Here is a 23,577-nt window from a genome sequence, read left to right on the forward strand (position 1 = left end):
GTATAGGAGAAACAAAATATTTTATTCTGAAGATCTGTTAATTTTACTCCAAACATAACATTCTATATTGTTCTTCTATTTATCTTCCTCCAACTAAAAAATGATTTCTGAACTCCCTATAGTTTAACCAAATTTTTTTTCTTTTGTACATTTTATTCCTAGTTTTATGAGAAATATGCAACTGACAATTTTAAAAGTAGATATGAAAGATTTACCCTGAAAAAAGACTTCAGAGGGCAAGCTTAGGATCAGGAGTGATCCCTATTTCCTAATATATTTTCAGTACAATGCTAATGTACATAGATAGAGGTTAAACTGCAGAATTCTGAGCTACCTTTTGAATTAATGACTTAATTAAATTCAGAACACCTTTCACATTAAGAATATTTTACCCTAATTTTTGAAAATATTCTCGGTTAATCCAAATGTTAACCAGAATATTCCATTTTTGACCATTGTGAATAGGTGTTTTAGTGAAATTGACATTAAACAGTTTCTGCTTCTTATAAATTTCCCCTATCAGCAGACACAAAACCATCTCAAAGAGATAAATACCATTTATATTTAAGTTTTCCCAAGGATGTTGATTTTTTAAAGGTTCAATGTTAGTTATATTTACATTGAAAAAGTTGTTTATGTAACATCCTTTCTGACTATAATTTAGGTCCATACAATCTTTCTTAGTTCTTAATACACATATAAGACATTTACATTAAATTATCTGTTCTAACTCCCTTTTCCTTACTAATTATTTTGTCATAAATGCTCTTGCTCTTTTCTGAAGTAACATCAGGCTTTTTATATTCTTTTCCAAAGCAGAGATAAATTAGATAAGAAATTCAAATAAGAAATTTTAAAGAACACAAAGAAAAGAAATAAGGGTTACTTCCTGGTTCTTATATGACTTATTCCTATCAGTAAATTCTAGTACTCAAAATAAGCCTTATTACCTAGAATGTTCAGGAAATGAGGAATTAGGCATCCTATTTAATTAATATTATTGTTTAAATGTTTCTAAAATGTACAGTACACTTTTCTACATAGTAAACGTAATAACAAACATAATACTGATATCAATGTGATTTTTTTTTTTTTTTTTTTTGGCCTCGTCATGCGGCTTGTGGGATCTCAGTTCCCCGACCAGGGATTGAACCCACAGCAGTAAAAGCCCAAAATCCTAACCACAAGGCCACCAGGGAATTCCCTCAGCGTGATTTTTATCACTAAGATTTTTAAGAATTATTATTTTTTAAAATTACTATTCTAAACATCAGATGTCAATGGAAAATACAAAGGAAGAACAACATAGCAAATAAAAACTAACCAAGAATATATTAGTTATTTTATTGATGAATTTATTGCTATCCCTTTTTGTTGCTTGTGATTAACCTTTCTCATAGGTAGAGTGCTAAAAAAGAAAAATGCCATATAACTTAATTCCCATTGGGTTTTGTGTAATGCAGGTGCTACTCGATACACTTTAAAAATAAAAGCATCACATAACTACTTATGATCCAGATTTGTGAACAATAATTACCAAAAATTTGCTCTAATCGGGCTTGCTTAATTTTTCAACACTTCTATACAATAATGCTGAGAATTAACAGAATTAACTGATGATCAAAGTCTCTCCAAAAACTATATTTAACTTTTTCTAAGCTCTAGATCACTATTACAATGAACAAAATTAACTGGTTTGAATTTCATCTTCTCTTAGTTTCTTTAGCTAGTAGAATAAAGTAGTTAAAATAATCTCTAAAATATTTCTATTTTTAAAGTTTTATGATCTTTGCTACTGGTAAAGGTATTGATAGTCAAATAAAAGAATTAAAAGCAACCTGAACAGACATAATGTATACCTATTTAGAACAGTATTTATTATTTTCTAAAGGAAATCCTATTTTGAATCAGTGATATTTAAAGAAAAATTAATCCCATATCTACTGATGGAAAAGTCAATGCCTATTGGGCTATAGTAATCTCCAGTGGGTAGGCGGGAGGTAAGGAGACACAGTTCCAAAAAATGTGAAAATCAGTTTAAAATAATGCTGTGTAATTTCATAAAATGAATATTATAATGATCATTTTTCTTCATTTAAAAACAATTTCTGGTTTCTAAAGAATAAAATAGAATAATGACACAATTTGAATACTAGTTTGCTGTACAGCCTGAAATTAAATTTGCCTGTTGTTCTCTACTTCTTAAAAACAATAACAATAATAAAAAATAGTTGCTACCAATGAAGTTATAACTGCTAATTACAGCAATATTATTTAGAATAAAAACTGAATACTTGCTTAGAATTATTTGAGATTATGACTACCTCTGAAGTCCCAAGCAACTCAATGTACTGGAAAAGAAGCTGGCCCTTTAAAAAGAAATTCTATTTTATGCAAGATTTAAAGGAGCAGTTTTAATTCAAAAACATTATTAAACGTGATAAACAGGGCTGGCTGATTACTGTATTTTGACCTTGTGAAGTTTTCTATCTCCTTTGTCGGCTGGGTCCTCTATTTCAGAGCAGTGATAAAATCCAGGAAATGGTGTGAGAGGATTAATCTTTGGCCTACAGGAGCCAGAGAAAGCACCCATCAAGCTACTGATACTCCGGAGGGAAGAAATGACTTGTGGGGGAAGGGTTGGGTCAACCAGAAGATCTGACACCATATTACGAGCCTCATTTAGCACCGAAAGATCAACTCCACTTCCACCTCCAGAATTCTAGAAAAGAAAAAAAAAAAAAAAAAACCCATAAAATTATATATGTGTTATACAGAAAATTTAACATTTAAGAAAAACTTAACTCTAACAATAACTAAGTACTTGAATCCTATTAAATATTAATTTTCATTTATTTGGACTTGGCATAAATGATATATCAAGTGGTACGATTCTAACTTTAAAATTTTTGATGCTGATATAACAGATATTGTGAACTTTAATTTTTTTTCTACATTTTTCATTAGTGTATCTCATATTTAACGGTATTCGTTAATGACTTCCTTATAACTAGTATGGAACCAAATTTGTGTTTCTTTCAGAATCTATAGTTTGGGCATTTTATTAATTTATTAATGATTCTCTTTCCTCTATGTCAAAATTTCTTTCAAACATATACAGCATTTCTTTTATTTACTCCTCACTTAAGAGGCAGTCTAGCATAGTGACAAGGCTTTGTTGCAAAGACATCTGAGTTGGAAATCTAGACTTTAGCCCTAACTGCATGACTTGGAGCAAGTTATTCAACATCTGAACTTTTCAGTTTCTTCACTGTAAAATGGGGATAACAACTGCCTCATTAAGGGCTGATATGAGAATTAAATCTGATAAGCTATGTAAAGCACATAAAGCAATGCATGGTACATATATTTAAAATGCAATAAATAAAACTATTATTATCCATATTATAGAAAATGATGAGATAAAAAGGAGAAAAAATGGTGTCAGAGTTCAAAGGAGATAGTGATAACACTGAACTGAACAGTTAATATGGAAGGAATAACAGGACGCTGGACCCTTAAAAATGGATAGGAAATACATTTTTTAAAATTAATATTTCATTGATGAATATATATGATTTTTACTTTTTGAAAATATATATTATGTTCAACTCAATTACCCACAGAAATAAGTACACTGATAATCAGAACAGTGAATTAAATGTTACTTTTGTTTGTTTTATTGTGCCTTGAATTTACATTTGGGTGTGTTTGTAAGTATTCAAAGTATTTATTGAGTTCACTGTTTATTAATTACCCTCAACACATTTTGAAATTGAGAAATGTTATGAAAGTTAGACCAACAATTAGCTTAGTAATGTCTTTGCTCTTTGTGGAATTCTTTTCTTTTCCCTTGTGAAGTATTATTTTGTATTAGCTTTTATCTTAAAACGTTCTCCATTATTGGGCCATAGCCCAGCTATTTCTAGTCTTTATAAGCAAACACCTCTCTCTATATGTCACTGTAGATATTAAGCATACTTCTTTTTTTTTTTTTTTTTTAAGCATACTTCTGACAGATAGCTTCCCCTAACTTGAACTACTGAACCAAAGTAAATGAACCAAACCAAAATCACTATAAAACTACCCTTGCATATGTTGGTCAAACCTATACCTCCACAAATTGTGTATAACAGTATCTGTTTTCCCTCACCCAAATAAGAAATCTGTTGTCATTTGAGTTGGTGTTCCCTTATATGCAGTGTGTCATTTCTCTCTGGCTGCTTTCAAAATATTTTCTTTGCTTTTAGTTTTCAAATGTTTAATTGACACACCTCAGAGTAGATTTGGGGCGGGGGGCACTGATCCTATTTGGGATTCACTCAGCTTCTTGAATTTGCAGAATTACATCTTTTGCAAAATTTGGGAAGTTTTCAGCCATTATTTCTTTAAATACTTTTTCAAACCTACTCTCTCTCCTTCTCAGACACTGATGATATGAATGTTGGATCTTTTGTTATTGTCCACCAGGTCCTGAAGGCTCCTTTTGTTTCCATTTATTTTCTCAATGTTGTTCAAATTGAGTAAATTCTACTGATCTATCCTCAAGCTCAACAGATTCTATGCTCTATCATCACCACTGTATTGAGACCATTTTACAAGTTTTTTATTTCCATTATTGCATTTTTCAGTTCTATAACTTCCCTTTTTTTTTTTTTTTTGGTAACTTCTGTTTTTTTGCTAAGATTTTCTATTTTGTTTATTTGTTTCAAGAAAATTTGTAATTGCTTGTTAGGATGTTTTTATGATGGCCGCTTTAAAATTCTTTGTCAGACAATTCCAAATCCGATCATCTTGGTGTTAATCATCGACTGTGTTTTCTCATTTAAGTTGTGATTCTCCTGGTTCTTGGTATGACAGGTGATTTTCAAAATTTTATCAACATTTTGGTAACTATGCTAGAAGACTCTGGGTCCTATTTAAATCTTTTATAGTAGGAGGTGGTCTTCCTCTTTAGATTTAGCACCAAGTCCTAGTCTACTTTTTCAGGCTGTAGTTCTAATGAAAATTTAATTCTCAGGGCATTCACAGTGGTATTTTCCGTCTGCTTGATTTTCTCCTGGTGCCACTAGGGTTTCCACTGGTCCCTGCTGGTGCTGCGGGTGAGAGTTGGTGAGGAGCTTCCTCAGGTTGGGCTATCTGGTGCCTCTAGGTCGGGGAAGGGAGTCTCCAAGCCACAAGGACCGAGAGCACTTTCTGGGCTAGGCACCTGTGTTGTGGAGACCTGGCCACCCTCTGTCTCATTGGGGAAGGGGAGTCTCATGCCTAGTAGGGAATAACCATACTTCCCTGGCCACTTAACGTCAATGGAGTTCCTGATCAATTCCCCCTTGGTGTTGTTGGCAAGACTCTCATTCAATTTTAAGGAAAGGAAGAGTCTACCTGCATCATGTTCTGTTGTTAGGCTGGGAGTCTGCATTACCCCAACATTTGCTGTTGGGTGACAGTTATAAGACACCCTGTCACACTATGTTGTTCCTCTGTTACTGGGGTCCCTAATTTCTCCTCTTTGCATTTTTCAGAGTTCTCCTTTGTTCGCCTCTTGCGTTATTTCCAGAGTTTATACTGGTACTTAGCAGAGAGTATCAGGGAGAATTAAATCTGATAATACATGCAGAACACATAAAGCAATGTATAGAATATATAGGTAAAGGGCAATAAATATTATTATGGAAAGTGGTGAGATAAAAATACAGATAAAATGGTACCAGAGTTCAAAGAATATACAGATAACTTTAATCTGAGTGATTAACAGACACATCATGGTAAGGGTGGCATTTGAGCTGAGCTGTTCATTTGGTAGGATTTTACTCAGGAAGATTAGGAGAAAAGAATTTTTTACAATAAAAACAAACAAAATTTATTTGGGGGAACTCATTCTTCAAGAAGGAGAGAGCATAAATAAAGGTACAAAAGTGGTGAAATAGTGATGTACAGGGAACGTAAAGTTTTTTAAGTATAGGCTATATATATATATCTACTTTTTTTTTTTTTTTTAAAGAGCAGTGGAAGATAAGGTTGGAGAGGCATGTTGGAACCAATATTTGATAACATCAGATTCCAGGCTAAGGAATATGGACAATGGAGAGTCATGGATTTTGAGGCGGTCAAAGAGAAATAAAGCAAGAAAAGGAAAAAAGAAGTGATGGAAGGTATTAAAAAGAAGGCAGTACTTATGATGTTAAGACCTGACAAAAGTGTGAGAAAAGAGCATTCCAGGCACACAGACTAGCGCCTGCAAAGATGCAGAGGCAGAAGCCTGCCTGGCTTGTTTGAGGAATAACAAGGCCAGTGTAGCAGCAGCTGAGTAAGTGAAAGAGAAAGCAGAAGATGAGGTCAGAGAAGTAAAAGGGAGTAAAGGAAGGGACCATATTGTGCAGGGTCTTTTAAGTCCATGATTAGGACTTCAGCTTTTATTTTTGGTGAGATAGGAGCATAGTGAGCAAGAGACTGACATCATCTGACTTATGTCAGATCGAATGGAATATTCAAATTATTTGCTATAACTTTAAAAGTTTAACTTAAATTCTTATTTCCCATTTGGCTTATATTTGGCAAACTCTTGTTTTTGTACACAGAGCCAAGAATACTACATTTTAACAGTTACTGTGGGAGTGGAGGAGGGGGAGGAGAAGGTGGCTGTGTGTCCCTCAAATGCTAAAACATTTGTTATATGGCCCTTTATAGGAAAAAATGTGCTAACTTGTATCTTATACTATAATTTCAGAGATGCTTAGTATTTATTATTATTGAAATTAATATAATATCAGCTTATATTTTTCTGTGCTACTATGTACCAGGCACATATTATTATTTTAATCAGCCCTCTGAGGAAACTGGTATTACTCCCAATTTATAGATGAAGAAATAGGTTCAAAGTGTCTTAAAAGGCTTGCCTAATTTTTTAGCTGGGAGGGACTAGTTTGTATCAGACCAACTCTTCTGCCTAGAACAATAGGTCTAGAAAAGCCAAAATAAAATAGAAATAGCATCCATTTCAGGGCATCAGAACACAGTCAAGCAGCCAGGGCTTGAAAATACAAGAACCTAGAGTTAAGAGAAAAGATTAAAATGAACCCAATATTCTGTGCTACTTTTTCCTTTCACAGAATTTGCTACTGATTCATAGCTGACATGGGGCAGAGAAGATGAGAAGCAGAGCAGTTAAGAGGCTAGGAAACAGCTCTATGCTGGGAGACCAAAACTGGAATTTAGGGTTATAAAGACAGGGAGAGCTTTAAATGCCAAGCAAGATCCCAGAGAGAAGGGAAGAACAAAGATGCAAGCTTGAATTCAGAGCTGCTTTTCCCCTGAAGATATTTGCCAATCTGTAAACAGTGGCCAAGAGATGGAGAAACCAAGCAGAAATCCTCAAAAAGATTTCTATTTTGAAAGTAAAATATCGTTTTCAGCAGTCTCAATGCTGGAGAAAACCAAACAAAAGGAGTTCCGAGAAAAACACCACTAACCAAACTGTTATAAGAAGAGACAGAAAACCTGAATAGTCCTAAAACTATTAAAGAAACTTAATAATGTAAAACTTGCCCATAAGAAAAGCTCCAAACTGAGATAGCATCACCAGAGTATTCTTCCAAAGGAAGAAATGAAACCCATCTTACCAGACTCCTCTAGATAATAGAAAAAAAGGTAATTTCCCACCTTATTTTATGAGGCCAGTATAACCTTTATACCAAAAACATGCCAAAAACATGATGAAAAACAAGAATAATAGGCCAATTCTCTTACGTAGACATAGATTCAGAATATTAATAAATAAAATCCAGTGATATGTGTGTGTGTGTGTGTGTGTGTATGTATATATACTTTTTTTTTGGCTGAGTTGGGTCTTCGTTGCTGTGCACAGGCTTTCTTTAGTTGTGGCGAGCAGGGGCTACTCTTCGTTGCGGAGCACGGGCTTCTCATTGTGGTGGCTTCTCTTGTTGCGGAGCACGGGCCCTAGAGCACGCAGGCTCCAGTAGTTGCGGCATGTGGGCTCTAGAGTGCAGGCTCAGTAGGTGTGGTGCTCGGGCTTAGTTGCTCCACGGCATGTGGGATCTTCCCGGACCAGGGATCGAACCCGTGTCCCCTGCATTGGCAGGCGGATTCTTAACCACTGCACCATCAGGGAAGTCCCTGATACATATTTTTAAAAAGAAAATACTTCTTGATCAAATTTGCTTTATTCTGGGATTCCAGGGATGGTTCAACACAGGCACAAAAATAAAACAATATAATTTACCACATCAATAGAATAAATGGGGGAAAATCCAGGGATCATCTCAATAGGTGCAGAAAAAGCATCTGATAAAACTCTACACCCATTTATGACTTAAAAGAAAAAAGTTTTTAGTAAAATGGGATTAGAATAGAACTTTCTTAATCTGATAAAGGGTATCTACAGAAAACATTAGTGGTGAACACACTGAATATTTTCTCCCTGAGTTCATGAACAGGACAAGGCTGCCTACTAGTAACAATTCTATTCAACACTGCATTAAAGATCCTAAACCATACAGTTATGCAAGAAAAATGGCAAAGGATTGGAAATAAATAAACCTGTCCTTATTCACTGATGACGTTATTATATCCCTAAAGACTCTCAAAGAATCCTCAGGGCTTCCCTGGTGGTGCAGTGGTTGAGAGTCCGCCTGCCGATGCAGGGGACACGGGTTCATACCCCGGTCCGGGAGAATCCCACATGCCGCAGAGCGGCTGGGCCCGTGAGCCATGGCCGCTGCGCCTGCGCGTCCGGAGCCTGTGGTCTGCAACAGGAGAGGCCACAACAGTGAGAGGCCCGCGTACCGCAAAAAAAAAAAAAAAAAAAAAGAATCCTCAGACAAGATATTAGAATTAATAAGTAAATTTAGCAAGGACACTGGATACAAGAGTCAATATATAAAAATCAACTGAACTTCTATGAGGCAGCACAAACTATTAAAAACATGGAACTTCTAAAAATTGATACCTTTTACAATATGTTTTGCAATTTAAAAAATTAAATATCTAAGAATAAATCTAACAAAATATGCATGACCCCTACACTAAAAACATTATTAAGATAAAGATGATACAGATCAGTGAAGGAATATACCATTTTCATGGATTGAAAGCCTCAGTATTATGAGATGTAAATTATCCTCATACTGATTTATAGAGTCAATATAGTCTCAATCAAAATCCTAGCAGTATTTTTTGTGTGTGTGGAAATTTTCAAGTTTATTAAAGAATAGTCAAGATAACTTTGAAGAAGAACAATGCTGGAGAACTTACTATCAGATGTCAAGACTTATTATAAAGTTACAGTAATTAAAGTAATGAGTGTGGTATCAGTGTTTCAGGAGAGACAAATTGACAAACAGACCAGAAGAGAAAGTCCTGAAACAAATCTACATATGGTCACTTGCTATATGACAAAGGTTATAATACAGTGCAAAGAAGAAAGAATGTGTATTTTGTTCAACAACTGGAACTGGGTCAATTGGATAACCATATGGGAAAAAAATGTCTTGATCTATAAATCACACCATACAGAAAAATCAATTCTAGATGCATTACAGATCTAAAGATGAGAAGTAAAACAATAAAACTGCTAGGAGGTAACAGAAGAGGGTAGACACAACCCAGAGGATAGACACAACCCAGGAGGTAGACAAAGTGTTCTTAAATAGGACACACACAAAAAAATCACTAGACAAAAAGGAAATGATTGATAAGTTGGCATAAAAGGAAGTGATTGATGGAGTACTTTTAATAAGACACCATGATAAACCACAGACAGGGAGAAGGTTTTTTTTATGAATATATATATTCATGTCCAAAATACATAAAGAACTCCTACTGATCACTAAGTAAAAAGTAGATAATCAGTGGAAAACATGGGGAAAAGATCTTTACCAGAGGATATCTGAGTAGCAAATGAACAGAAAAAGATTCTCAGCTTGATGAGCCATCAATGAAATACAAATACTAAAACCACAATGGATATCCTTCAACAGCTACCAGAATGATTTAAAACAGACACTACCAAGTGTTGGCAAGGATGTAGAGCAACTGAAACATCCATATACTGCTGATGGTTGGGTAAAAGTGATACAGCCTCTTTGGAAAATTATCTGGTGCCTCCTACTAAAACTGAACATACACATGTATACCCTATGACCCAGCAATGCACTCTAATGTATATATCCAACAAAAGACATCAAGAATGTTTCAGCAGCATAACTTGCAATAGACAAAAAACTGAAAACTAAAACAAATGTCAATCTGCTATAGAATGGATGAATTAACTGTATATTCATTCAATGAAACACTAAATAGAATGAGAATGGATGAATTACTACTATGTATAATAACATGAATTAATCTCACAGATAAATTTTGAAAGAAGCAAGATAGAAAATACATATGAGTGATTCCATTTATATACAATTCAGAAAAAGACAAGAAAAACTAAGTTGTGATGACAGAAATCAGGTTTGAAAGGATGCTTGGGAGAAGTTGATGACTAGGTGGGGAGCACAGGGGGCTTTTGGTGTACTGAATTCTTCATCTGAAAAATGGTCACATGTATATATTCACTCTGAGAAAATTCATCAAGTTATACAGTTATGACCTGTGCACCTTTATATATGAGCGTTACACTGCAATTTTTTTTTTTTTTTTTTTTTGGCCATTCAGTGCAGCTTGCGGGATCTTAGTTCCCTGGCCAGGGATCAAACCCAGGACCATCTCAGTGAAAGTGCCGAGTCCTAACCACTGGACCACCAGGGAATTCCCTATACTTTGATTTTTAAAAAAGGATTATTAGGGAGAGAAAGAGGGGTAGGAGAAGAGAGAAATAAAAGTCTGTGTGTCCACAAGCCCATGCTCTCAACCATTACTGCTTACTTATCTTTAGATTTTACCAGTAATTTAGGTAGATACTCTTTTAATTGGAAACTGAGGATCTTGGTGAATATGACTGATGAAAAAGGCCACTATTTAGGTCAAGAAACCCCAGCCCCTTTTAGGTCAGATGTGGCCTTCCTCACATCATCTGACTGTAACAGTTACACCAGAGAATAGTTTTTTCTTAATGGGCTGTTGTGGCTATTCCATTTAAAGTTTAAAAATAAGAATCAACCATTCAAAGGGGTGTTCATTTTGCAAAATTTTATGTTGGGACAATAGAAGTAATATGTCTGTAAATACAAATGACAAAGATTTGATTTTTATTAATGTTTATCTATTAGTGTGAAAAACATCAGGTTTCAAAAGCATATGAAACATAATATTACAATCTTTGTAGACTAGAATTATATAAACCATACGTTTCAATACAATGGAAAACTAGGAAAAGATCTATAAAGATATATATCAAAAGTTAACAAAGTTAACAGTTATTCCTTGATGTTTGAATGATTTTCCTTTTTTCTCCTATACTTCTATTTTTAATTCTACTGATAACAACATAGAGTTATCAAAAAATCTTTAAAAAGTACATTTTGTATTATTCCATATATATAAAGTTCATAAATAAAGAAAACTAATTGCTAGAAGTCTGGATAGGGATTTTCTTTGGAAACATAGGTAATGACTAGAATGGCACACAAGTGAGGCTTGTGGGATGCTGGTAATGTTCTATTTCTTGTTATGGGTACTAGTTATATGGAATGTTTAACTTTTGAAAATTCCTTGAGCTGTGCAATTTTCTGTACATTTATCAGTAACTCTAGGTGGAGTGAACTGGGGGAAAAGAGCCTCATATTTAATATAGATGAGCCCAGATTATATTAGCAACATTTTAAAAATAACTATTTATATGTTTGGTTTCTTACTTTCTTTTCCCTTACAATTAAAATACATTTTGGGCTTCCCTGGTGGCGCAGTGGTTGAGAGTCCGCCTGCCGATGCAGGGGACACGGGTTTGTGCCCCGGTCTGGGAAGATCCCACATGCCGCGGAGCGGCTAGGCCCGTGAGCCATGGCCACTGAGCCTGCGCGTCCGGAGCCTGTGCTCTGCAACGGGAGAGGCCACAACAGTGAGAGGCCCGCACACCGCAAAAAAAAAAATAAAAAATAAAAAATAAAATACATTTTAAAAAAACTACCTAAATGAAGTTCTGGTTATTTTAGTTCAGCTAAAGAAAAATCTTACGGCATATAAATTAAAGTTACATTCAGAAGATTTCTATGTCAAAAATTTGATTACAGATATTAATTATTAGTGATATCACTTATATTTACCTGATAGTGAGGTTTATACCACTGCTTTAAGTCCCAATCCCAAAGAATCATCTGGGGGAAAAAAAAAGAGTTCACTTAGTTACAAATCATAAATAAATAAATATATGTAAAGACAAAATGGAGCATCTTCAATTACAGATACCTAAAATACCTTAAAGTTTGGGAGAGGAATTGGGAAGATTAGAATAAAAAATATCTCTAGATGGAATATTTTATTAATTACACAATCTGTGATTGAGAAATCAAAAGAGTCAGGATAAAGTCACTAAACTAATCTATATTCAAAATATAGATTCAAAATATCTATTACCACAGAACTGAAAATATCAATCCAGAAGCACATCCATTCACTAAAAATACAAGAAAAATGACAAATCACCGTTCTTCCCCCTCCCTACCCTCTCCAAAGGCTCATAATTTGTCATTTTAAACCAGTGACAGTAGGTGGTGCTATTTCCTTACCAATAAGGCACTTCTGTCAAAAGCACTAAAAAGCTTGCCCTTGGTTTAGATTAAGCATAAGGAATGGATTTATAAAAAGCTACACACAACCCTTTTGATTCACAGATAATTAGTTTTCCTGTTTTTCTCCTTTATAGATTCTCAATGGTAACTTCTTAGTACCAGACTAGTTTTTTCCTGCCCTTCTCTTCCTAGCAGGCCGTGTGGTTACTTCTCCATCTCATAGTCACTGCTCTAGAAGATAAAATTAGCTTAAATTTGGCAAGCTGTAACTGCTACCTACCATTAATCCTAAATTTCTTTTAAGTTTTACTTAAGTAATAAATAGGTCTCCTCCTTTTGCCTAAATAATTGATTATAATTGTGATTTTCTACATGGCTTTGAACCCTAGTATCGAACATAAGCCTAGTTAATTTGTAACACAATCACAATTTCTATGTACTGAAATATTTGTGTTGTTTCTTGTCCTTGGTCGTAAGGATTCTGATTGCAAAAGATCATAAAATGTTATCTACTCTTTCATTGGTCGGATATTTAAATAAGGAGTTGGCAGATTTTTTTTCTGTAAAGGTACAAATAGTAAATATTTTAGGCTCTGCAAGCCACATAAGGTCTTCCATGGCATATTCTTTGGTTTTGGTTTTGGTTTTACAACCCTTTAACATGCAAAACAAAACAAAACAAAAAAACATTCTTAGCTCAGTGGCCATACAAAAACATGTTCCTGGCAGGATTTGGTCAGTGGGCTATAGCTTGCTGACCCCTTTTAAAAATTGTCAATTGTCATTATCACCATCCTTGCAGAAGGTCATCTCTTGCCAGTAAAGAGAAACCTATCTCTTCCCAAAGAAAATCCAGACCACTTACAAAATTCATGGACCAGTACCTGCAAAATGGCTATGGTACAGCTACATGCAAAGTACATAATATATATTAGTAGACTCATCAAATTTACGCAGTATTTTATATGGCCCTAAGTGTGGTCCTCATATAATTATTTCAGGTTTTGATTTAACCAGCATAAACTCTAGATTCTAGAGACATTAATCAATGCAGTTTAAGACATTAATAACTTCCTAAGAACATTCACATTAAGATTAAAATAACCTAAAATCCCTAAATTTCTTTTATACTTGATATACACGCTCCATTTTCTGCATGCTATTCTTACACAACTGGCTTTTTAGTCCCAACTGCAGTACTTTACTTCAGTCCTGATTTCAGCCTGTCCAAGTTTCTTTGGAGAGTGGAATGTCGACTAGCCTATTCACCATTCTTCCCATCATCATGACATCTGTAAATCTGATGTTTTCTTAAGTTCACTTTAAAAAGTACAGAATAAACAGGAGTGAAAACAGAACCTCAGGATGGATCACTAAAGATTACCTATGAGATTTGCGTCTGAGTCTGCATACTTGCCTAACATACTATCATCCAATCCATACCTCCACATTTCTTCTACAAATGATACCATCAAACGGTGACACACCTACACCTCATTTCTCCTAATCATTAGTCTGAGTAGAATTTGATTTCTTGCTAACTCCAGCGTACTTTCATTAGGAGGGTTTCTTAACACTGAGTCTTCCTTGCCTCCCACTTGCTATTCTGGCTTTGAATAAACTCTTAAGCAGTAGATCAACCTTATTTATAGTCACTTTCTCTGCGATCAAAAATACATTTGCCAAAAGGCAGCAGGTCTTAGTCTGAAATCCCCTGCATATTAGGAACTGAAAAGAGATACAGTGAAAGCCACAAATCGCTGGTAGACTGCCTTCTGTATAAATTGGACAACTAGAATATTGGCGATTTTGAGAAAACAAAATTTTCTGCATAAGTAATAGAAGATGTATAATCCAGGAATCATACAGCTGCAGCTAGGTACATCTTACAGCAGTGTTATTCAAGGTGTGGTCCACAATAAGAAAGTACAGAAATGAAGAGTAAATGTTTAGAAATCTTTATATCAATTTGATATTGTTGAGTTGATTTTAGTATATTTTACAAAAGCAGATTGGGGCAAAAACCCCAAAGCTTGATCCTTTTCTATATAGTTTGATGCCAGGAGACAAGAACATGGATGCACAGAGCTGCACTGTTTGGGGCAGCAAGAAAACTAAAAACGACCCAAATGTCCATCAATAACAGAATGGGGAAATTTTGGTACATTCATGCAGTGGAACACAATAGTGAAAATGAATGAAGGATAGCTACAACCTATATGAATGAATCTTAAAAACATAATGTTGAATGAGAAAAGTCACAAGAGGATACATACAGTATAATTACATGCAATATAAAATAAAATATTCATTGAAATATACTTTTTAGAAATATAAACATACAGGAAACTATGAAGAAATTCTGGACGGTTATCTCTAGGGGAGAAGAAAACTGGATCTGGGAGTGCCATACAGGGAACTTCAAAGTTACTGGTAATGTTCAAAGATAATGGTGGGTCGATAGTGTTTTTTGTCCTTAGTGTCTAAACTGGTAAAGAAGTAGAGGCAGTGACTAGAGTAAACTCTTGAGGAATTGTGCTATACATGGCAAGAATGAAATGGAGCAATAGCCAGGAAAGAATGTGGGAAAAATACTTTTGTTGTTAAAATGGTAGGTTCTAGAGCTTGTTTCTACTTGATAGGAATGATCCCGGACAGTAGAACTAATGATAAAGGGTAGATAGAGTGCACGATTTCCGAAGGAGCAAAATCCTTAATGAAAATATTGCTCAATACCTCTATAATATTAGCACACAGATAAAATTTTAAACTAAGAAACAGTAATAGAGTATTAGCCATTATTAATCAAATCTGTGAATCACTAGTTGTTCCTCAGCGGTCTGGAATATTTGGGGCGGGGGGGAGAACCAATTTAGTTTACATATATTTCAACATTGTGAACTGCAAGATTAATTCTGATTTCCACAGAAATATCATCTTAACAATTATATTTTGTTTTTATCTTTTATTTTTTAAAAAACTTTTGGCCAAGCAGCTTGTTGCATCTTAGTTCCCTGACCAGGGATCGAACCCATGCTCCCTGCACTGGAAGCGCAGAGTCCTAACCACCGGACCACCAGGGAATTCCCAACCATACATATTGAAAACCGAGGCAGGTGCCCTAAGGCCTGCATTATTCTGCATGACTACAAATCATCCTAGGTAAAGTATTTTCGTGTCATTTGAATATTATTGTTTATATCTATTGAATTTGCATTTTTTGCATTGTTACATTATGTCTCCAGTCCAAAAAATAAATAGCTCAAAATTGGTTTCCTAAGGCTTAAGGTACTAATAAAAATAGTAACAAAACTCAGAATGAATGCTAAGCCTGAATCAAGAGCAAGACTCTAATGCAATCTGACTACAAATCTGTGGGTGTGATGATACCACACAAACCCATAAAAAAAAATTACTAAGTCATACAACAGTGACCATCTAAAAACTGGACTTTTTTTTAGACTCGCAATTCATTCACCTTATATTCTTCTGAATGTTGTCCACTTTGAAACTTTTATGACACTCAAACAAAATGTGAAGACTTTTTAGTAAACCAGTAGAACTTTTCTAGAACAATCACATTATGCTTTCTTATATGAAACTGAAGATTTTTGTTCCTAAAACAGAAGTGACATAAACTAGAGGCACCATTCAGATTCTGTGCTCCTCATAGGAAAAGCGTATTAAAAAAGATAAACTGTTGCTGAGAGACTTGTAAAACTAGCCACACAGATGATAAACATTATGCTGGAAGAGAGAACGGACCAAAAAATTTCCAAAATGTATTTACTATGTGACACCTTGGGACATCACAGAACTGAAAAGGCATATAAGGTAAAAGAGTAATTACTGTCATATTTGTACACAGCAAATACTTTACTGGTAGGTAAATGCACTCATGTGATGAATCCAAATCAGCTCTTGGTTTATGTGCAATACACACAGCAAAAGATGGCAGCCAACTTTTTTATGTGTTTATCATTGAAAAACCCATACTACGAAATATGATCTTTTTTCCTATTTAATGTTTATTTTGTAAACTATGATACAGACTTGAAAACATGTGCTGGAATCAGTTCTGAGAGAATCTGTACAGCAAGGAAGAGCCTCGCTAAACAATTAGAATATCCCTTAACTGCAGATCTACCACTGCTTTATTCACAGAAAACAGCTGGTAGTTGAAACACACATGCTGGGCACAGTTCAGTGTTAAAGGAATAGCATTAAGTGTAAATGCACTCCATTTTTGGCCACAGAAAGTACATCTTTTCAGTGTGCTGTGGGAAAATGGAGTGCAAAGAAAAACTATAAATAGCAAATAGAAGTAGTCAATAAAATGCAAAGAACTTCTATTTCTCAAGTTTTAAAGCGTGACAATGACCATTAACTTAGCAACTGACACAGCCTCAAAAGTAATCTTCAGTGAGAAATCTCTTTATGATTTGAGGGTCCATGTTGAATTTGAGTATTCAGAAACAACAACCAAAACAACTACTTGCTACTTTCCACTGTAAATTATAATTTTGCTTGAATTTTTCTAATTTAAGAGAAATAGAGAAAAGAAAAGAATCTGGTTGGATATATGTGCTGAATCTACAACACACAACCTATTTACTCATCAGTGAGCTGAAACAGAAATACCTTTAATATTGCAAACAATGTTCACTGATAATGTACTTATTTTAGTTTTTAAAAATTATGAATCATTTTTATACATTTATCTAATATTGGTAGGCGCCTGCCACACATACTGAATACACAGTGGATGGTGCATGGATATTAAAAGTTTAAGAAACATTGGTAGAAGCATTCCTTCCTCCTATATAATATGTAGCTCTCTTAAAATTTTACTTCCAAGTAGACAGTATATGCTCTGTATATAAACTCTTCCCAAGTCAGCAAAACCTTAGGCATCTAAACTTCAATCTCAATAGCAAGGTAGATCCTATAAATAATTTAAATATAAGAATAAATAATTCAAATACTGCTAAATTTTCAGTAAAAAAAAGGAAGTTTCAGTGGCTATGGTATGTTCTCAAAACATGGTTCTATTATACTATAAGACATCATTTAATGAAAGTATGAAATTTTAATTGCTGGGTTTTTTGTTTGTTTGTTTGTGGTACGTAGGCCTCTCACTGTTGTGGCCTCTCCCGTTGCGGAGCACAGGCTCCGGACGCGCAGGTTCAGAGGCCATGGCTCACGGGCCCAGCCGCTCCGCGGCATGTGGGTTCTTCCCAGACCAGGGCTCGAACCCATGTCCCCTGCACTGGCAGGCGGACTCTCAACCACTGCGCCACCAGGGAAGCCCTAATTGTTGTTTTTAGGAGCTTCCAATATTACATTTGTCTGTTTCCATCTAAACTCAAATACAATATCAGAAATTAGTACATATTTCACACACGGTAGTTATCTGTTCAAAAATAATTTTTAAAACAGCATTTTCTCATAAGTAACATATGAGGTGCATACTATTTAAAAAATTCTTTTAGTTGATTTGATAAAGTAAACCCAAGACTGTGCCTTTATACAAATTCAGCTTTTCTTTGTGGTTATAAAGTTGAATCCTGATAAAAGTTTCTCTTTGAATATGTTTATAAGTCCAACATGCTTTACAGAGCTCTACAAAACCACCAATACCACAGAGAAACATCAGCAGCACAACCAGGAGATGTTATCAGGTTCAATTACGTCAATGAGGTTTTATTTCATTGTTCCCTATGTAGACAAAAAGAAAAATATATATGTGTCCTCAAGTCAAGCTCACAGAACTGTGATATTTATGTGAAATTTGAAAGATTGTCTATTATGGTACAGCTGTGAATTAACGTTACAGCATCCTTTATTCTCATGTTTCTTGTTGACATTTTGCTTGAGCTTCATGTATAAATCTAGGCTAATGAAATTGACTGAATTTCAGTATTTCCAACTTTTTCTATTTCTATGCCTTCCAACTTAGGCCCATTTAACTCTGTGTTTATTGAACATAAACCAAAAACATAAAATAAATGGACTGCCAAAAAGCTAAACTAAAACTGTACTTTCTAAGATAGTAACCTTGACAAATAAGGGCCCCAGTCAGAAAAACTGACAAGCAGGGGAAAAAAGGTGTGTGTGAGGGGCGGGGTGGGGTGGAAACTAGTATTACTTGGAAACTAATCTCATTTACTATTCTTACTAATCAATCAAAATATATGATTACAGCCGTGGTGACGTAGACTGTAAGCTATGCCCCAGCACTATGTTAGATGCCTAATACCTAATGTCTTCTTTAATCTTTACTAGAATTCTTCGTGGTAAGCCTTATTTCCTCATTTTACAATTGACACAACAGAGACTAAAAAGGTGAAGTAACCTGCCCAGAGTCACATGATTAGTAAGTGGCAGAGACAGAAATTAAATTCAGACCTGCCTCATTCCAAAACTTTAAGGATTCTTAATCATTATTCTACACCATCTTATAATTATTACCATTTACTACTGTTATTATCAACACTACTATGTGCTAGCAATATGGCAGGTGCTTGGCAGCCATGTAAAATCACAACAATTTTGCAAGTAACCTCATTTATATATGGGCAAGTTGAGGCTTAGCGATTATACTAATTATTCTGTATTTGCCTCCCAGATCCCTTCTTTGCCCTCCTTGCCACCCTGGGGAGGCTGGGCCCTACACTGCATCTCCTGAGCTCCCATGCAGCTGGCTTCCACTTAGGCTGGGAGATGACAGCAGGAAACCGGAGTTTGGGAGGAGAGAGAGGTGATTATTTCTTCTCTGCTGCCTCCATGACTACAGGTCTTAACCAGATGGTCTTCCCTTCACAACTTCAGCTGTGACTCTGAACACACCATTTCCACCCTTGTTCCATCAGCCTCAGGTGAGGTAACAGCTTTCCATAGTTACTAGTCTCTTGTTGCCTAACCACCCCTTGTCCATCATCTTAACCCCGCTCATTCTCTCAAAGTAGATTCTTCATTAAAATCTTTGTATTTGAACCACCTTGGAGTGAATTCTATTTCTTTTTTGCACTCCTAAATAATACAGGGACATTGTTAACCAAGTTCTGTCAGGTGTCAGCTAGGAAACTGCAGAGCTAGAATTTGAACTCAGATTTATCTCCCTACAATTTTATTCCCTTTCTACTACTATGCTTGAAGGATAATTATTTAAGCTTTTAATGAGACCTTTCTTTCCAAAAATGATAAATAAAAAAGGATCATCAAATCATCAAATTACCCTCCAATCCCGTATTTCCTGCATTTCATTCTGTTACTACAGATGAACTTCCTGAACTCTAGTCAATGGCTTACTTTTCCATAAATGCACTAGGTCCAATCTGCTGGTACCTACCTGAGGATATTTCACAAGCAGTTCTCTCCCTGTCTGCTACATCATCATTTTCTCTCTCTACTAAGTCATTCCCCTTAGACTATAAACATGCCACAATTCCTCACTTCTCACACACACATACTTTCTCATGATCTTCCTTATACTCAGTCTCTATCCCAGTTCTTTGCTCCCCATTTACAGCAAAATTCCTCATGAGTGATGTTTACTTTTTGTTTCCAATTCTTCTCCTACAATTCTCTCTTAGCTTTACTAGTTTATCTGCTGGTCCTTGAACATGCCAGGCAATTCCAACAAAGATTTTTCTAAAGCCGTACTGATAATTCAGATTTTATAAAGTAGCACTTGAAATGTACATATAAGTCTGGGTTTTTTTCTCTCAAGAGTACAAAACCAGAAACAACAATATTTAAAGGGACAGAGGACAGACATAGGTTGAGTGAGAAAAATATGAAAAGTCATAGATTGTTTGAAAAAGATAGAGATTTAACCTCTAAAAGTACCAACTACTTAAACCTCTATATCCTATTGATCTTATGAGACTTTTGTTTTTATCATGATGTTCTGAAATTGAGTAAAACACCTTTTTTTTTTTTTAACCTTTCAGAATCCTTTTAAAACAGTTCCACACACCGTGGTCTAATTAGTTGTGCTAAGGGAATTCAAGCACAGAGAGCCATTTTCTAAATATACTATGAAATCACCTCTATTTTACCAGTATTCTTAATCTCTTATTCACTCCAGATGTTTTCAAGTTTTTACCTACCTGCTTCTCTTCTAGACCTCCTGTGTCCTTCCAGATATATGAGTTGGCACATGCCTCAACTGGCCTATGGTTAAGCAGAATTTTATCTCCATCCCAGACATGGACTCTACATTCCCACCAAGAGATACATATTCTGGGGAGAATGTGCCAAAAATAACTGAAAAAAAATGGGATTGTAAGCCTATAACTTGTTTTCCTCCTACTGTGAATAATGTTTTCCTTTTAAGTTAAAATATAATTTTCAGTATAATTTAAGCAAAAGATTAAATTAATAATAGCTAATATTTAAAAGACCTTACTAAAATATGTGGACAATTCAGGATTGCATGAGGACCTTCCTAATAAATGTTCTAGAATTCTAGGCACAATTTATGAACAAGACCAAAAGAGAAAAAAAAGGTTCCTCACCTCAAGCACAGGAATATGCTACAAACTTGACTCCAATCTGGAAAGAAAACTGGATCACAATGGCCTTCTCTCAGGGGAGACCTGAGATCAACCTCAAATGGTGGTTTTATGACCATATCTAAAGCCATCTCCTTCTATACATACAGTAACTCAGGCAGACTGATGCCAGAGTCCAGGTTCTCAAACACTATACTATACTGTTTCTCACCTACTTAAGGCTCAAACAGAGGAAGCTGGGTTGCTTCCCCACGCCCCCGCCCCAATCAATTCTATCCGGTTCACACAACTAAAAGCTCCATAAATTGCACAGACATTCAAGTAAAACAAAGGGACTAGCTGGTCCTAGGCAGGCATACCCTCTGCCTAACAAAGCAAATACAGCATATATGTTTTCTCTGATTGCCCTTTATAATTTATCTGAGAACAGACAGATTATAGTTTAGACTTAAGAATGGTGAACCAACCAAAGACACCAGTCTTACTGGTAAAATAATTACATATATGTATGGAGGGGAAATAAAATAACACGCAAGTTCTCTGCTGGAAGTCCCTTTGTTTAGGAATCCTCCTCCTTGGCTCTTCTGATATTTATGACTCTCTAATGCGTTTACATAGACACAAGCTTTGTATTCCCAAATAACACAATGGAGAGTCCTAATGGTATTTCACCATGGGCAGAGAGTATATTTCATCAACAATTTGTGATCTCTGCCCCAAGAGGAGTATTTGAAGTGGGTTAGAATACTGCTGTAGGAAAAAATCTAGAAATTCCTTCCAAGGGCTCAGCTCCAGGCTTTGATACCCCTCGGCAGTCTGCCTACTCTACCCTTCCTTTGATCACTAGAACTATCAGAGCCAGCTATGGGCCCAGGACCATTCCGACTGGAAGTTTCCCATCTTCAAACATGTCCAACCCATTTGGACAGAGGGTGGAAATCACTGTGGGTAATAACTAAATATTGCTTGGGTCATTTGAAAGAGAACACATGGTGACCTTTAATCAGTCTCAGTCTTTTAGTGTCCTCAAATTCCTACCTCACTGCAACTAAAACAAAATAAAACCTAGTTAAAAGGGAGAGGCAACTTCAAGTCTAGCAAACCACAGGCAACAAAAGTGTGTTTACTACATTAGGTACTCTTTTGGGAGCTTATATATATCATTACATTCAACCTGTGAGATCAGTTTTTATAAATAATTTGTTGAATGAATAAATGACTCATTTTTAAATCCCTCTTCTTCCCCGTATCAATCTATTTTGATCTAGATATTTCTGATTTTCTATCACCATATTTTCACATTTTTATCATATCAAGCCTTGATCACTTTCAACAGCCTCCAATCAATTTTATCTACTTTATACATCTTCAAAGCCGTGTTATCATGATACTCTCCTGTTAGAAATATTCAGAGTATATTTGAGCTTAGGGGAATTTAGAAGTTAATTCCAATCTTCTCATTTTACAGATACTAAAGAAAACAAGGTCCAGAGTAATTGATTTTTTCTTTGTCTTTTTTACCTCTGTCTTTTTTACCTTTGTCTTTTTTACCTCTAACCTCACTCAACTAAAAAAAAAATCTACCTGTAGGCAGACAGTCAAGTAAAACAAAGGAACTATTTGGTTTTAAGTGAGCAAGCCTCCCCCAAAGAAAAATAAAAACATATTTTTCTGATTACCTTTTATTTTATAATTCTACCAACCAAGCTCACATCTGATTATCTACCCAAACCCATGGGGGGGAATTTAACAACAACAATCTGCTTACCACTTTCTACATCTGACTTAAACCTTCCTATTTTCCTTGGTTCCTATTCTCTACTTCCTATCTCTTAATCTCAGTTAAAAGTAGCTGACCTCTTAAAACAGAAGAAATACTTGAAGGCTACAATGGAGGTATTCTTTAAACAATAAAGCCTGTTGAAGGTAGCAACTGCACGTTCATTTAGAAAGTAACAACCAGAGCTTAGATTATTCTATATGAACTAGCTCACTGCCAATATGGTAAAGATTCAGGACCACAAAGAACTCTTATTCTGTCAGATGGCTACATCTCTGAAACATAAAGGGCATTTCATACAAAAAGGACTATATAGGAAAGTAGCACAGGTATATTTAAGAACATTTTCTTACCACTTATTTATATAACTTTTCATGGGTAAAATTTTAAACACCTAACAGAGATACATTTACTAGGACCTTACCTGATTTTATTTTAGAACTGAATATTAAATTTAGCAGATAGAGGTATTAAAGGAAATTATCATAAAAGCATCAAAGTAGATTTTAATTAACCAAGAAAGAAACTTAAGATCAATGTATACTAACAAAACTATTTTTTTACACTTAAAATTAAATTCACCATTTTT

General features: G+C 35.1%; 1 protein-coding gene and 1 long non-coding RNA gene across 3 annotated transcripts in view; both read right to left on the bottom strand.

The window, feature by feature from the left end:
• LOC125965222 (uncharacterized) overlaps nucleotides 1–23,577 on the bottom strand; it is a 420,463-nt gene that overhangs the window by 68,951 nt on the left and 327,935 nt on the right. The gene's annotated exons all lie outside the window — the stretch shown is intronic.
• Nucleotides 1–23,577, bottom strand: part of PDE3B (phosphodiesterase 3B) — a 178,663-nt gene that overhangs the window by 58,818 nt on the left and 96,268 nt on the right. For both annotated transcript variants that reach the window (XM_033404443.2, XM_012536521.3), the window contains exons 2-3: nucleotides 12,225–12,275; nucleotides 2,474–2,722 (exon numbers count right to left, since the gene is read on the bottom strand). In XM_033404443.2, coding sequence (XP_033260334.1) covers nucleotides 2,474–2,722; nucleotides 12,225–12,275 — 300 coding nt within the window. The remainder of the gene's footprint in view (nucleotides 1–2,473; nucleotides 2,723–12,224; nucleotides 12,276–23,577) is intronic.

Source organism: Orcinus orca, chromosome 8 (genome assembly GCF_937001465.1).
Source record: "Orcinus orca chromosome 8, mOrcOrc1.1, whole genome shotgun sequence".
Lineage (NCBI taxonomy): Eukaryota > Metazoa > Chordata > Mammalia > Artiodactyla > Delphinidae > Orcinus > Orcinus orca.